The sequence below is a fragment of the Penicillium hordei genome, assembly GCF_028827395.1.
Source record: "Penicillium hordei strain IBT 12815 chromosome Unknown utg000002l_segment0_segment0, whole genome shotgun sequence".
In the NCBI taxonomy this organism is placed as follows: Eukaryota; Fungi; Ascomycota; class Eurotiomycetes; order Eurotiales; family Aspergillaceae; genus Penicillium; species Penicillium hordei.
Genome location: NW_026623143.1, coordinates 1,028,374 through 1,041,754, shown reverse-complemented (window position 1 = coordinate 1,041,754; position 13,381 = coordinate 1,028,374). Strand labels below are relative to the sequence as shown.

At 48.6% G+C, this 13,381-nt stretch overlaps 6 protein-coding genes across 6 annotated transcripts; 2 read left to right on the top strand and 4 right to left on the bottom strand.

Moving 5' to 3' along the window:
• Nucleotides 1-333: 333 nt before the first annotated feature.
• Nucleotides 334-1,149, bottom strand: N7537_003688 (uncharacterized protein; the record flags this gene model as incomplete). Its single annotated transcript, XM_056894746.1, has 1 exon — nt 334-1,149. One exon carries the CDS (start codon nt 1,147-1,149, stop codon nt 334-336), a length of 816 nt encoding a protein of 271 aa, XP_056754494.1.
• Nucleotides 1,150-2,565: 1,416 nt separating this feature from the next.
• Nucleotides 2,566-2,972, bottom strand: N7537_003687 (uncharacterized protein; the record flags this gene model as incomplete). The annotated part of the gene is made up of 2 exons (XM_056894745.1): nt 2,566-2,851; nt 2,908-2,972. The coding sequence occupies 2 exons, from the start codon at nt 2,970-2,972 to the stop codon at nt 2,566-2,568; spliced, it is 351 nt and encodes a 116-aa protein (XP_056754493.1).
• Nucleotides 2,973-3,559: 587 nt separating this feature from the next.
• N7537_003686 (uncharacterized protein) lies at nt 3,560-4,439 on the top strand (the record flags this gene model as incomplete). The annotated part of the gene is made up of 3 exons (XM_056894744.1): nt 3,560-3,831; nt 3,893-4,124; nt 4,191-4,439. 3 exons carry the CDS (start codon nt 3,560-3,562, stop codon nt 4,437-4,439), a joined length of 753 nt encoding a protein of 250 aa, XP_056754492.1.
• A 938-nt stretch (nt 4,440-5,377) lies between these two features.
• Nucleotides 5,378-7,887, top strand: N7537_003685 (1,4-alpha-glucan branching enzyme GLC3; the record flags this gene model as incomplete). Its single annotated transcript, XM_056894743.1, has 8 exons — nt 5,378-5,448; nt 5,517-5,641; nt 5,693-5,792; nt 5,841-5,953; nt 6,007-6,698; nt 6,753-7,088; nt 7,157-7,787; nt 7,861-7,887. Exons 1-8 carry the CDS (start codon nt 5,403-5,405, stop codon nt 7,885-7,887), a joined length of 2,070 nt encoding a protein of 689 aa, XP_056754491.1. The 5' UTR covers nt 5,378-5,402.
• Nucleotides 7,888-8,993: 1,106 nt separating this feature from the next.
• Nucleotides 8,994-11,183, bottom strand: N7537_003684 (F1F0 ATP synthase subunit beta; the record flags this gene model as incomplete). The annotated part of the gene is made up of 6 exons (XM_056894742.1): nt 11,012-11,183; nt 10,772-10,941; nt 10,547-10,632; nt 10,439-10,481; nt 9,997-10,313; nt 8,994-9,926 (listed from the first exon to the last, which is right to left on the bottom strand). Exons 1-6 carry the CDS (start codon nt 11,020-11,022, stop codon nt 8,994-8,996), a joined length of 1,560 nt encoding a protein of 519 aa, XP_056754490.1. The 5' UTR covers nt 11,023-11,183.
• Nucleotides 11,184-12,146: 963 nt separating this feature from the next.
• N7537_003683 (cytochrome c oxidase subunit IV family protein) lies at nt 12,147-13,163 on the bottom strand (the record flags this gene model as incomplete). Its single annotated transcript, XM_056894741.1, has 3 exons — nt 12,147-12,236; nt 12,326-12,519; nt 12,686-13,163. 3 exons carry the CDS (start codon nt 13,161-13,163, stop codon nt 12,147-12,149), a joined length of 762 nt encoding a protein of 253 aa, XP_056754489.1.
• Nucleotides 13,164-13,381: the final 218 nt, after the last annotated feature.

Sequence of the window (13,381 nt, the reverse complement as noted above, 5' to 3'; positions counted from 1 at the left end):
GTATATGTGAGATCCTCACAGTTCATAGCCATATTCTCTGGTATTCCTAGGACACCTCTGTTCTCAGGACCACAGTGCAAGGCGAAGGGAAGATGCTATAACTAGTTACTACCGTCCTCCTGAACCCCACTAACAATATCTCAATCTCTCAACTATCACTCCGCCCAACAAGAGAATAATACAAAACGTTCCAAAAGAATGACTCTTTTCACAATTCTTGGTTGACAACAGCGGTCTATTGTCAGACAACAATTACTGCTTGTAGGGGTACTTCAGCAGAAGGTAGGATTGTCTAGCTTCAGCTGCTCACCACTATAGGTGCAGTAGCCATATTCACGAACAAGTCAAGTGATTGAAAGGATTCAGCAGTGGTGTTGGCTTATCATTGCCATCAAGTAGATAAGAGTTGCACACATTGTTGTCTACATGGCTGGTGATCTGATTGCCAGTGTTCCAAAAGATTTTGTGAATCCATTCTTTTGACTGTCCCCAGGCGTAAATTTCTTGCATGAACTTGATCGTTTGGTTCCAGGGCGGCGGATTCGGGCAAGCTGTCGTTCTATTTCCCGGTCCAATCTCGGTAATCCACAAAGGCTTATCGTTGAACTTGTCGTGGAAAGCATTTATCTCGGCTTTAGCATCCTCGACATTTCCTCGATATATATGAACATTGTATGCAGCGAAGGAGTCTTTGCATTGACATTCTTTGAAGAAATTATCAAGCCAGGAGCTCATTTGGGCGGCTGGCACCGGTGCGATGAATTTTGTATGCTTTCCAGGTGACTCTAACAACGGTTTGATGAGAACAGAGGCGTTATGTGGAGTCAAAATCACCTTGCCGGTAGTATAATCATGGTCAGGCTCGTTGAATGTGAGCAGGTAGTCTGGCGGATTTGGGCCGTTGACCGCATCGATGGCCTTCTTGACAGCCGCCCTGTCGTTTCCGATCATTGGAATCTGCTTAGGCTCGGTTCCAAACTTGAACGTAAGCCAGTTGGAAGCGCCAGGCATCTGAGAGAACTTCTGAGGGAACTGGGCCGAGTTGGAGGGTCCGTTGAAGACAACGTTCACAAGTCCATCTGAGCAGGCTGCCATTGCCCCTTCAATAGTTGACATGCCGCATATCGCCAAGGGCAGTACTAGCGACATTTGCGAAGTGAAACGCATCTTGAACTTCTTTCAATGGTATCTGATAGGCACTTTCGTATTGGATTTTGAATGTTGACGAGTGATTCTTGTCAGTTTCGTATGATGGATAATGCAGACTTTATACTTGATTCAAGAGAAAATTTGGACAATTCAGGCCAGCCAGGTGAATCATCCCTCTGTGCATCGATAGGTAGTATTGGAGAATATCCTTTCTTCTTCCAGAGCCCGTTTCAGCTGAAAGGTTCCCCTGTCACTCAACCCGCGGCTTGCTTCAGCCAGGACAGGACACCTAAGGCCCCCTATTATCAGGATGCCTAAGGCCCTCTATCACCATTGCCACTGCAATGTAGCAATTCTTTGCTTTCTAGACTGATAGATCATCGATGACTACTCGAGTTAGCCAATCATATCAGGTGCATCCCAGCCCCGCCTACTTATCTAAGAATTCGGCAGGACGCCTTAGTTAGCAGCTAAGGCTACCTTATGCACCATCTAGGTTGATTGTGAAGGATTAACAAACAACCCTGACCTAGTTAGACTCAATTTCACGTGCATTTCCAATATCCAGACACTACCCCAAGTTTGATGTCGCACGTAGTTGCCCTGAAACGAAACAAAAAGGCGAGCACCTGAGGGGACAAGCACCAGACCAATGAGAGAAAGGCTTGCCGCGTAATTTGGCTATGTTTTTCGTAGCCTCAATTCAGCCTTCAAAGCCTCATGCATATTCCCTCTTATGCCATATTTTCCAGGTCTACGATCCAAGTGTCCTTCTTGCTCGCTGGCTTATACTAGCCACGACGATACTTAAAGTGCTTATCACACACACTTTACTTTTCCTAACCGTGCCTTGCATCAGGTTTGGGGGTAGTCTGGGGTAGCTGAAACTGGCTCGTACTGTAGTGTAGATACTGCCATACTAGAAATTATGAGGCCAAAAGTCATTATTTTACTAAAAGAAACCCCTCCCCTCTCCCCCCCGGTTAGCCCTCAAAATCCGAAATTCCCTGTTATTATTTAAGACAGGAGAATTCAATAGTTAGTCTCAACTGCTTAGACAATTCTAATCGTTCGGTTTGAACCAGGAGGCAGGGCAGTGCTTGGCATCGGCTTAACGCCTACAAGCTTCCTAGGGCGTAATTTACACTAGTAATACTAACCTTCTACTGACCTCCTACGATGGACTACTAGAAGTAACTAGTACATTGCCATCTGGCGACTACCGCACCGGGAAAAGCGGCCGTTCCTGGTGCCAAAAGTGGTCATTTTGGCGTCATTTTCATAGATCCTCATATTCTAGTTGGTAATGTAGACCAATCGAATCTAGAGCTCCCTCGTAAACGCCTGCGAACTTGACCCAAGCTATATCTATTTAAATTTGTAATATTCCTGAGCTGATCCAGTCTTGTCATCTCGCTATATTTCGTATGGGTGGCTCTGATAGTATGGCGGAGGGTTCTCCATGGTCCTTATATAGCCCATCGACTGCTGCTGAATCGACCGGGATTGTGCTTGTGGCGAAGGCTCATACACGTCGCTATGGTTTGAGCGAGGCCCATGTGGAGGGTACGATGGTTGGACATGAGGGTTGTTCATTGAGTTTCCATTCATATAGCCCCTTTGCGGGTTGTGGTTAGGATAGTACTGTTGCTGGGAAGTATTTTGGAGGTTTTGCTTCTTGTCTTCATGTTCAGAAGCGGCCCTAGTGGAGATTATATGAGTATGAGAGCGAAAGCATAGAAGATGTGAAGAACGCACTTGGATGCAGCTTTAATAAGGCCATAGACACCAGCCAAGGTAAGACCAGTCTTGATAAGACCCATGCTTTAGAGTTGCTTTAGAAGGAGAAAAAAGGGGTTCATTAGAAGCCGGATAATTGAAAATGTGATGATTTGAAGACCGGGAAACCGAGGGATATTCATTATTGTCACCGGAAGCTGTGTAGCTCATTCCAAAAACCAGAGTTGGCTCCCACGCACAACTTTGTAACTAATTTCCAATGACTCCGCCACGACGTGAATGTCTGTGATCTCCGCTTTTCTTGGTGGCTATAACTGTGGGGCGAAGTGCTATCAATCGCCAATCTCAATCTCACTGCCTCAACACGCATACAACACTGGGGGCCAAACCTAACGTACTCGGTATAGGGCTGTGATATGGTAATTCTATGCTGAGCCCCACTAATGCTTAGCTATTACATTGAAGTAAGGATCTGCATAGGGAAAAATAGAAACTAATCCTTCGAGTAAATCCTCCTGACAAATCCTTCTGATATAGGCTTGGATTGGGCTTAAAAGGTTGGAAAACACCCACCTCCCAACTCCAGAATCGCATTGGATCTTATCTCAAGCAATCAACCTCTTACAAGATCAAGATTTTATCCGGCACTCGCGAAACTACTATTCGCATCATGACAAACTCAACCGAAGGCCTGGAGCTGGCCGAGATAATCTTCTATGCCATTGCAACTATTCCCGCCTTTTATTGCTTCGCTAAACATGGAAAACATGGACTACTCGCCTGGCTCTATGTGATTTTGATGTGCGGACTGCGCTTGGTTGGAAACGGTATGGCTTACCATGCCATATCTACAACTGGACAGCCCAACATGACTGCCTCCATCATCAATGGAATCGGTCTCTCGCCGCTTTTGATGGCAGCCCTAGGCCTCCTTAGTGAATCGTACGTCCTGACCGCAGAACTGGCTATGAAAAAAATGAAAATGAAAGCTGATTTGTTATAGGAATCATTCCATCCAACGAACACTCCCCGCGTTCCTTGGGGGCTTTGGCCTCTTAATCCCTCACCTGGTTATTGGCGCCGGAATTGGACTTGCGGCTGCTAGCAGCAAGCATTTAATCTTGCTTGAAGTCGGCCTGGTAATCTTTGCCATCGGGTGGCTCATCGTGGGAGCATTTGCCTTCTTTTCTTGGAAAGCAAATTCCGCTAGTCTCCGATCTGACGACGAGGAAAAGGTATGACAATGATGGAAATACACCCTTCCTACAAGAGTATTTTGGCTCATAAGAATAATAAAAAAGATACTCCTTAGTGTCATGATTGCTATGCCACTTATTGGTGTTCGAGTTATCTATGCAGTTGTCAGTGCGTTTGCCCATCACTCGGCCTCCGGAGGCAGTTTGCCAGTGCGCGTCATCTTTAGCACTGTCCCCGAGTTCCTGGTGATGATCAACTATTTAACAGCCGGAGTGGTGACCCGGAACTTGCCTCGCAACCGCGTGGAACAGAGACCTGAGCCGGCGTACAACACGGCCTATACCTCTGTATGAGGCTGATTTGAACGACTCTTCTTTTTTTTTTTTATGATACCTGTGCTCTTGTGTGTTATTCATTTTGTAATATATGGTTTATAACGAAAGACTGGATCTTTACCTCCCTCGGTTCTTTGAGAAACCCACGAAGAGGTACTATGGCTCTATTTGGCGAATTAGTTGTGCCAAAATCATGCCTAGATTCCATATAGCGTTCCCCTAACGTGATTCACATTAGAGAAGCTGTTGGTTTATCAATACCATCGTGTACATTGTCCTATTTTCATCCCAAGTATTCCCCCTTTATATCCGGGGGTACCTTTATTTACTGGTATCTTGCCCTAGATCCCGATGCAGAAAATTGCAGCTTTAGCCAAAGGTTGTCCAACATGCTTCTTTAAGGAGACTAGACCCGGTATACCTGAACGGGTACCTGCACAATATCGTGTAACTTTTGACATGGTAATAGCACTCACCCGGTGAGAGAATACGACTAACGGCAAGGTGTCCTCCGAGTATATATGCAACCTAGATATATATATAGCTTCCAGGTTCAAATTTTGCCACACCATGGAAAGTTTGTACAAAGCCTCCGAAAAATCCTATTTGGAAGCTTTGAGGATGTCCGAATCAATTCGCCTGCATGTTAAAAATGAGAAACATAGTCTGTTATAGTCTGTTAGAGATAGTAGTATGTTGTAGTCTGAAAACAGCTGTATCTGCGGATCCGTTCCTGTCTCCACATCCCCACTGGAGCTTGTTCAAAGTCCAATGCTACAATGTAGCATATGCATTTATTAAGACTGAAATAACCAAAAAATCAAAGCGCAAAACCCACTTTAAAAAAAAAGAAGTCAAAAAACCCGAAGGACAAAGCGTTGAGGGGTTGATGTCACATGTTGAGAGGTCCCCGCGCTGGATTTCCTTGATCTGGACCATCTTCTCTCCACTCCCCAAGCTCTCCAGCTCTCCCCACCAGACATGTCTTCTACCATTGACAGCTCCAACATTCCCACCGATGGCACAGGTAAGCTTGCAACTACTCGCATTTTCAAATATAATTCCAATTCTAACCAATAAAAAATAAAAAAATAGGTGTTATCCAGCTGGACCCTTGGCTGGAACCCCATCGCGATGTCTTGAAGCACAGATACCAGGTAGTCGAGGAATGGGCCAAGACCATCAATGAAACAGAGGGTGGCTTGGACAAGTTCAGCAAGGTGAATTACATCCCCATTTATTGCTATCCTCTTAACTAATGCACTTATCAGAGCTACGAAACCTTCGGACTACATGCACAACCCAACGGAGAGATCAAATACCAAGAATGGGCACCAAACGCAACGGAGGCTTCTTTGGTCGGCGAATTCAGTACGTTGTGTACGAGCCATATTTGATGAGCTTGACTGAGACTCGTAGACAACTGGGACGTCAATGCCAACCCCATGACGAAGAATAGCTTCGGCATCTGGAATGTAACAGTACCACCGAAGGACGGCGCTGCCGCTATTCCCCACGACAGCAAGATCAAGGTAATCATACCAGCCATACACATTAGTGGAATACCCCGCTAATAACTCCACAGATTACAATGGTGCTCCCCAGCGGCGAGCGCATCTACCGAATCCCCGCTTGGATCAAGCGCGTAGTCCAAGACCTGACCGTGTCGCCTGCATACGATGCCGTTTTCTGGAACCCGCCCGCGGAAGAGGTATACAAATTCCAGCATGCACGGCCCAAGAAGCCCGAGAGTCTGCGAATCTACGAGGCCCACGTCGGCATTTCGTCGCCGGAGACTAGGGTCGCTACATACAAGGAGTTTACGAAGAATATGCTCCCCCGCATTAAGTATCTGGGATACAATGCAATCCAGCTAATGGCCATCATGGAGCATGCGTACTATGCTAGCTTCGGGTACCAGGTGAGCAACTTCTTCGCGGCGAGCAGTCGCTACGGATCCCCAGAGGATCTGAAGGAGCTTGTTGATACAGCCCACAGCTTGGGGTTGGTTGTGCTGCTTGATGTGGTTCACAGCCATGCCTCCAAGAACGTCATTGATGGAATCAATGAGTTCGATGGAACGGACCACCTCTACTTCCATGGCGGTGCCAAGGGCCGTCATGAGCTGTGGGACAGCCGTCTGTTCAATTATGGAAGTCACGAGGTTCTGCGTTTCCTTTTGAGTAATCTGCGCTTCTGGATGGAAGAATATGGATTCGATGGATACCGCTTCGATGGTGTGACCAGCATGCTCTATTCGCACCACGGTATCGGAACGTACGTGCATTCTTCTAGTATGTATTAGAAGAGCCTGCTAACTAAAAGAAACAGTGGCTTCTCCGGTGGGTATCACGAGTACTTCGGACCATCCGTCGACGAGGAGGGCGTAACATACCTCACCCTAGCAAACGAGATGTTGCACGAACTCTACCCAGACTGCATCACAGTCGCAGAGGATGTCTCCGGCATGCCTGCACTGTGTCTACCCCACAAACTAGGCGGTGCTGGCTTCGATTACCGCCTCGCAATGGCCGTCCCCGACATGTGGATCAAGCTCCTCAAGGAAAGCACAGACGACGAGTGGGACATGGCCAACATCTCCTTCACGCTCACCAACCGACGCCATGGCGAGAAGACCATTGCCTACGCCGAGAGCCACGACCAAGCGTAAGTCCAAATCCCAACCACCCTCCAGCCCTATCCATCCAATCAACCCACCTGACAAAACGCCACAGCCTCGTCGGCGACAAGACCCTAATGATGTGGCTCTGCGACAAAGAGATGTACACGCACATGTCGAAATTAACCGAATTCACCCCAGTGATCGAGCGCGGCATGGCCCTGCACAAAATGATCCGACTTGTAACCCACGCCCTAGGCGGCGAGGGCTACCTAAACTTCGAAGGCAACGAATTCGGCCACCCCGAATGGCTCGACTTCCCACGCGCCGGAAACGACAATTCCTTCTGGTACGCTCGCCGCCAACTAAACCTAACCGAAGACCCTCTTCTACGGTACCAGTTCCTGAACGAGTTCGATCGCGGGATGCAGCTGGCCGAGCAGAAGTACAGATGGCTTTCTGCGCCGCAGGCGTATATCAGTTTGAAGAATGAGAGTGACAAGGTACTTGTCTTTGAAAGGGCTGGATTGCTTTGGATCTTCAATTTCAATGCTAAGAAGAGCTTTACGGATTATCGTGTTGGGGTTGATGTCCCTGGTACGTATCGCATTGTGCTTGATACCGATGAGAAGGATTTCGGTGGGTTTGGGAGGAATGTTAAGGAGACGAGGTTCTTTACCACTGATATGGGATGGAATGGGAGGGGGAATTTTGTGCAGGTTTATATTCCTACAAGGACTGCTTTGGTATGTTTCTTCTCCTTCCTTTGCTGTTCATCTGTCTTTCTGTGTCTGGTTTGCTGACCCTATGTGTTTACAGGTCCTGGCTCTGGAAGATACTCTGTAATGCGAACGCCAATCCATGTCTGTGTCTTGCACGCGGCCGAATCAGAGATTCAATATCTTGTGCTGGCTAATGCTGGTTCTGGGTGTTGTTCTTTGATGGTGCGCTTGACTCGACTTCTTCGTTGTGTAATGTCCTGCATTTTGTTTCTAACCACCGCTACCTATGTCTAGTAGTCTCATATCATATACACTGTTTTTATTAACGCCGTTCGCCATTGTAGACTGGACAGAAAGAGCTTTAAGGGAGATACTGTGATGGGCAATTCCTCTGTAGGTAGTATACAAATATCATCTCAAGGGTTGATTTGAAAGGGACCATATAACGTGAACGAGAATGAATCAGAACGGACTACAAGCTATATGCAGACAAGACCAGCCTGGACGATCGAGTTGACTAGGATGGTTGCACATCCATATATCACAACCCGTCCATGAACTATACTTACCACTACTACATCTACATCTACGATCTCTACGAAAACCCAGGACACAATCACAAAGGAAATGTCGAGAATCAGGTTTTGAACTCTAAATACACAAAATAATGAAACACGCCGGTCGAGGGGGGGGGGGGTTTGTGTAAGGTATCTCCAATCCAGACCGGCTTTAAAATCCCATCAACTCGCTAAGATAGACGAACGCATATCAACCTCCCCCAAACCACCAAGTAACCCCCAACTCCTCATTCACAAATCCCCAACACCACGATTCAGCCCTCAGTCCATCACCAGACATTTCATATTCCCTTGCTCGGGTTCCTTTCGGATCGAGTCTAGAGAGAACGAAACAAGGGTATTCCAACGTTGAGCGACGACGATGCAGTGCAAAATAGAAGTGAAATCAAATCCCTTTCCTTGTTGCATTTTGCTTTTCTCTTAGATCGGGTAATGTACATGGTAATATACACGCCTCGAAAAAGGGAAAATTATGTTGTCGCGTACAACGTTGGAACATTTTGAGTGTTCTGACAAAGGGAATTAAAATGAAACTGGGAGAACCAATAGAGAATAGGTGAGGGATAAGAGGAAAAAAGAAAAGGAGAGGAAGAGCTTGAAGATGGAAGGGGGAAGTTAAGACGGCGCTAGCTAGCAAATGACAAAATTACATTTAGGCCTTGTTCTCAAGCTCAGCGAGAATCTTCTCACCCTTGGCGCGAGCGGCGTTGATGTCACCAACCATGTAGAAGGCGGCCTCGGGGAGGTCGTCACCCTCACCAGCAATGATGGCCTTGAAGGAGGAAATGGTGTCCTTCAAGTCAACAAGGGTACCCTCGATACCAGTGAAGACCTGGGCGACGGCGAAGGGCTGGGACAGGAAACGCTGGAGCTTACGGGCACGCTCGACGGTGAGCTTATCAGCCTCGGACAACTCATCCATACCGAGAATGGCAATGATATCCTGGAGGGACTTGTACTCCTGGAGCATCTGCTGGACACGGGTGGCGGTGTTGTAGTGCTCGTCACCGATGATACGGGGGTCGAGCATACGGGACTTGGAGTCGAGAGGGTCGACAGCGGGGTAGATACCCAACTCGGAGATACCACGAGACAACACAGTGGTGGCGTCCAAGTGAGCGAAGGTGGTGGCGGGGGCGGGATCAGTCAGATCGTCAGCGGGCACGTAGACGGCCTGGACGGAGGTGATAGAACCCTTCTGGGTGGTGGTGATACGCTCCTGCATGACACCCATGTCAACAGCCAGGGTAGGCTGGTAACCGACGGCAGAGGGGATACGACCCAAAAGGGCAGACACCTCAGAACCGGCCTGAGTGAAACGGAAAATGTTGTCAATGAAGAGCAGCACATCCTGACCCTCCTCGTCACGGAAGTACTCGGCAATGGTCAGACCGGTCAGGGCAACACGGGCACGGGCACCGGGGGGCTCGTTCATCTGACCGAACACAAGGGCGACCTTGGAGTCACCCTCAAGCTGGATGACACCAGTCTCCTGCATCTCGTGGTACAGATCGTTACCCTCACGGGTACGCTCACCGACACCACAGAACACGGAGTAACCACCGTGGGCCTTGGCGATGTTGTTCTAAATAGGTCAAAGTATAAGCCATTTTATCCAATTTTGCAATGCAATTAAAAGAGAGGAAAATCCTTACAATCAGCTCCTGAATGAACACGGTCTTACCGACACCGGCACCACCGAAGAGACCAATCTTACCACCACGGGCGTAGGGGGCGAGCAGGTCGACAACCTTGATACCGGTGACAAGAATCTCGGCAGAGGTGGACTGGTCGACGAACGCAGGGGGATCGGCGTGAATGGGAGCGAACTTGGTGGCCTTGACGGGACCACGCTCGTCAATGGGGTCACCAGTGACGTTGATGATACGGCCGAGAGTGGCGGGACCGACGGGGATGGTGATGGGAGCACCAGTGTCCTCGGCGATGACACCACGGGAGAGACCCTCGGTACCTTTAGATGACGTTAGTTGAAGCTCTCATAGACAGTAGGGCCACAGCTCAGTGGGTCCCCCGATCGGGTAGGGAACGACACGGTGGCCCAAGAAAGGGGGTGAGGAAGGGGGGTATGAAGCTTACCGTCCATGGCAATAGTACGGACGACATTCTCACCCAAGTGTTGCTAGAAGGTCATTGTTAGCTTGTGTTGCGGATTTGAATCAAGGTTCAGCCAATCAGATCACGTACAGCAACCTCCAGAACGAGCTTCTGGCCGTTGTTGGTGGTGGTAATGGCGTTGTAAATGGCAGGGAGCTTCTCTCCGCTGAACTTCACTGTAATATGGCGAATATAAAGTCAGATACGGTTTTGTTGATGATTTTGGGGTTGATTGCGATGGTTTCGGTGATGGATTGGGTCCAGGGAAAAGATTTTCGCGTGGTCCCCATTCCGTCAGGAGTCGACAACACGTACCGTCAACGACGGCACCAATGACCTGGTGAACCTTTCCAGTCAAAGAAGCATCGGAGCTAGCGAAACGGGCAGTGAGAGCCGGGAGAGCATTGGAGCGGATAGGCTGGAAAGCGCGGGCGACGGGGGTCGTCCGGGCAAAAGCAGCCCTCCCAAAGGACCGGGCGAGACCGCTAGAGAGAATAAAAAAATTAGTTTCGAAATGAAAAGGAGAAGAAGATTGGATTGATGATCAAATCATACCTCTTGAACATAATGACGGTGTTGAAGAGCGAGATGTGATGAAAGGAAGAGGTGAGGTTGGAACGGGAAAAGAGGGAAGAAGAGGAAGGGAAGAGGTTGGTGGATGGGGACTGGTCGCCCTTAGCCTTTCCGGGGCGGTTTTGCCGACGATCCCGTGATGAACCGAGCACCAACTTGAGCTTTCTACAGGGAAAAGAGCTTGATTTTCTAATTTAGAATTGTTTTTTAGATATAAATCTTCATCTTTATCAATTTTAGATGCCCATTGATACCAATCTTGTGTGGTGAGGTGGTGACCGAGGGAGAGCTCAGCCCGTTGCCCTGGAATTCGCGCACACACACCGGGGCTTGGCGGCCGGGTGCAGGGGAGCCACAGCGTATTTTCTTTTCTAAATGACATCGTTCCCCGGGAGAAAGCTTGGAAATCTTCATATTTTAAGGGAAGTAAGTTGCTAATTAAGGTGTTTCAATGGTATCCAAAGTATATATCATGAAAGTCAATGGCCCTTTGGTCCGAATATCGGAAAAACTCTGACATGTTGGGGGGTCAACCAGTTCCGGGTCGAAAATATAGAACTGGCCTATTAGTTATAGTAGGAAAATACACTAAATGCTATTCTGAAGCTAAATATGTTCATTATAGTTATAATTATAATTATAATTCATAATGTTGGTTTATATTTATATTATTTTCTACCTCATAACCTCCATTAAAACATCGAACTAACCCTTATTATATACCCTCGAAACCGTGTTCCCGCAGGGATTCTCCGCACTTACGTTGGCTTCCGATTCACTCCGTAGACCACACCATGTCGGTGCAAGGGAACTATTACAGGTATTTTTATAGATCTTTATACTCATCAAAAGCTCAGGCTCTATGGCTACAAAAGAGATACATTGATTATAGCACAGTACGGGATACACGCATTTTCCAATGCTTGCCAAAAAAGATAGAATGGGGGAACAGTCGACGGCCGCGCGCACGGGCGGAGATCCATCCTCCGATACAAAGACTTGTCGAACATGGCTATAGAAAGAGTAGCTGGCAAGAAAATCGACTTCTAGGTCGTGCGATGGGTGTCGCCGTCCGTGCGTAGATATCAAATCATTCCTGGTCGGGCAGCTAGTACATCTATGACTTCTCGGCAGGGGGGCTCTGGACGAAGCCCTTGCCTTCATAACCCTCTTTGCTGATGCCGTGGATAGGGTTGATCTTCTCTTTCTGTAGTCGGATAGGTTAGCATCGTCCAATTTGTCTGGGGCAGAGACTTCTCCCGACTGCGATCGGAAAAGGGGTGATGGGATATGTACCAGGGCATATTCGTTGGAGGCCTCCTGCCACTCCTTGGACATGGTGCCGGGCTGCTTGCCGGCAAAGGCGTGGACGGCGTAGAAGAGAGCAACGGAGACGGCAGTGAGCTGGAGAACCTTGGCGAACACGCGCAAGCCCTCACCCTTGGGGGCCTGGGCGCGGGGACCGTGGGCACCGAAGGCAATGTAATAAGCTGTAGTAAGGAAAGAATTCCAGTCAGCGAAAGATAACTACTTATAAAGACAATTGTGATTGTTCGAGGGTTCGGGCCACCCCGACACAAATAACCTCGGAAGGCTCAGGGTAGTCGAAGCGAAAGGCCGTCTTTCAAGACCTCCCGCTCTAGGAATATCACGTACCGGCCTTCTTCTCCTGGAGGGTCAACTGGTGCCAGTCGGTCTTCATGCGGTCACGGAGCTGCATCCAGAGCTCGGCCTGCTCCTGAGGGGGCATGCCCTCCCAGCGCTTCTCGATGTTGGCGAGGGTAGGGTTGGGGATAGCATGGTCCGAAGCAGCGCGGGTCTGCAGGGCGTTCACAGAGGCAGTCGGGGCAGCACGGATGGCCGCGGTGCTGCGAGGGACAGCGCGAGAGACGGTGCGAAGAAACATTGTGCGGCAGGCGGGAGGTGGCAGCACCACGTCGAAATCGGTTTCAATTGAGGTAATTAGAGGGAGATTGGGAGATTGAAAGCCAGAGAGCACGCCAGGGCACGGCTTAGGAGAGAGTGGAGGAGGATCGTGGATGGGGAATGACTTGAAGACGTTTCTTGTGGTTTGAGGTGGAAAGGCGAGGATCCGGTCGGGACTAGCGCAGTTTTGGTTTGGCCGCCCTCTCATTGGTTCATCGCCCAAACCGGCTCTCTCTGCCAGTGAGCATCATCATCATTTTCAGATATGGCATGATGTTGATATTCTTTCAGTGGCTTATGCACTTTTTTTTTTTTTTCGACAGTTATTATTCCTCTATTCGCAAATTTTCCCATTTTCAGCCAGTCGCTCAAGTCTTTTGACCATCGTCGGAATCTTTAACCGCCTTTAAACTAGCTCCAGTCAAG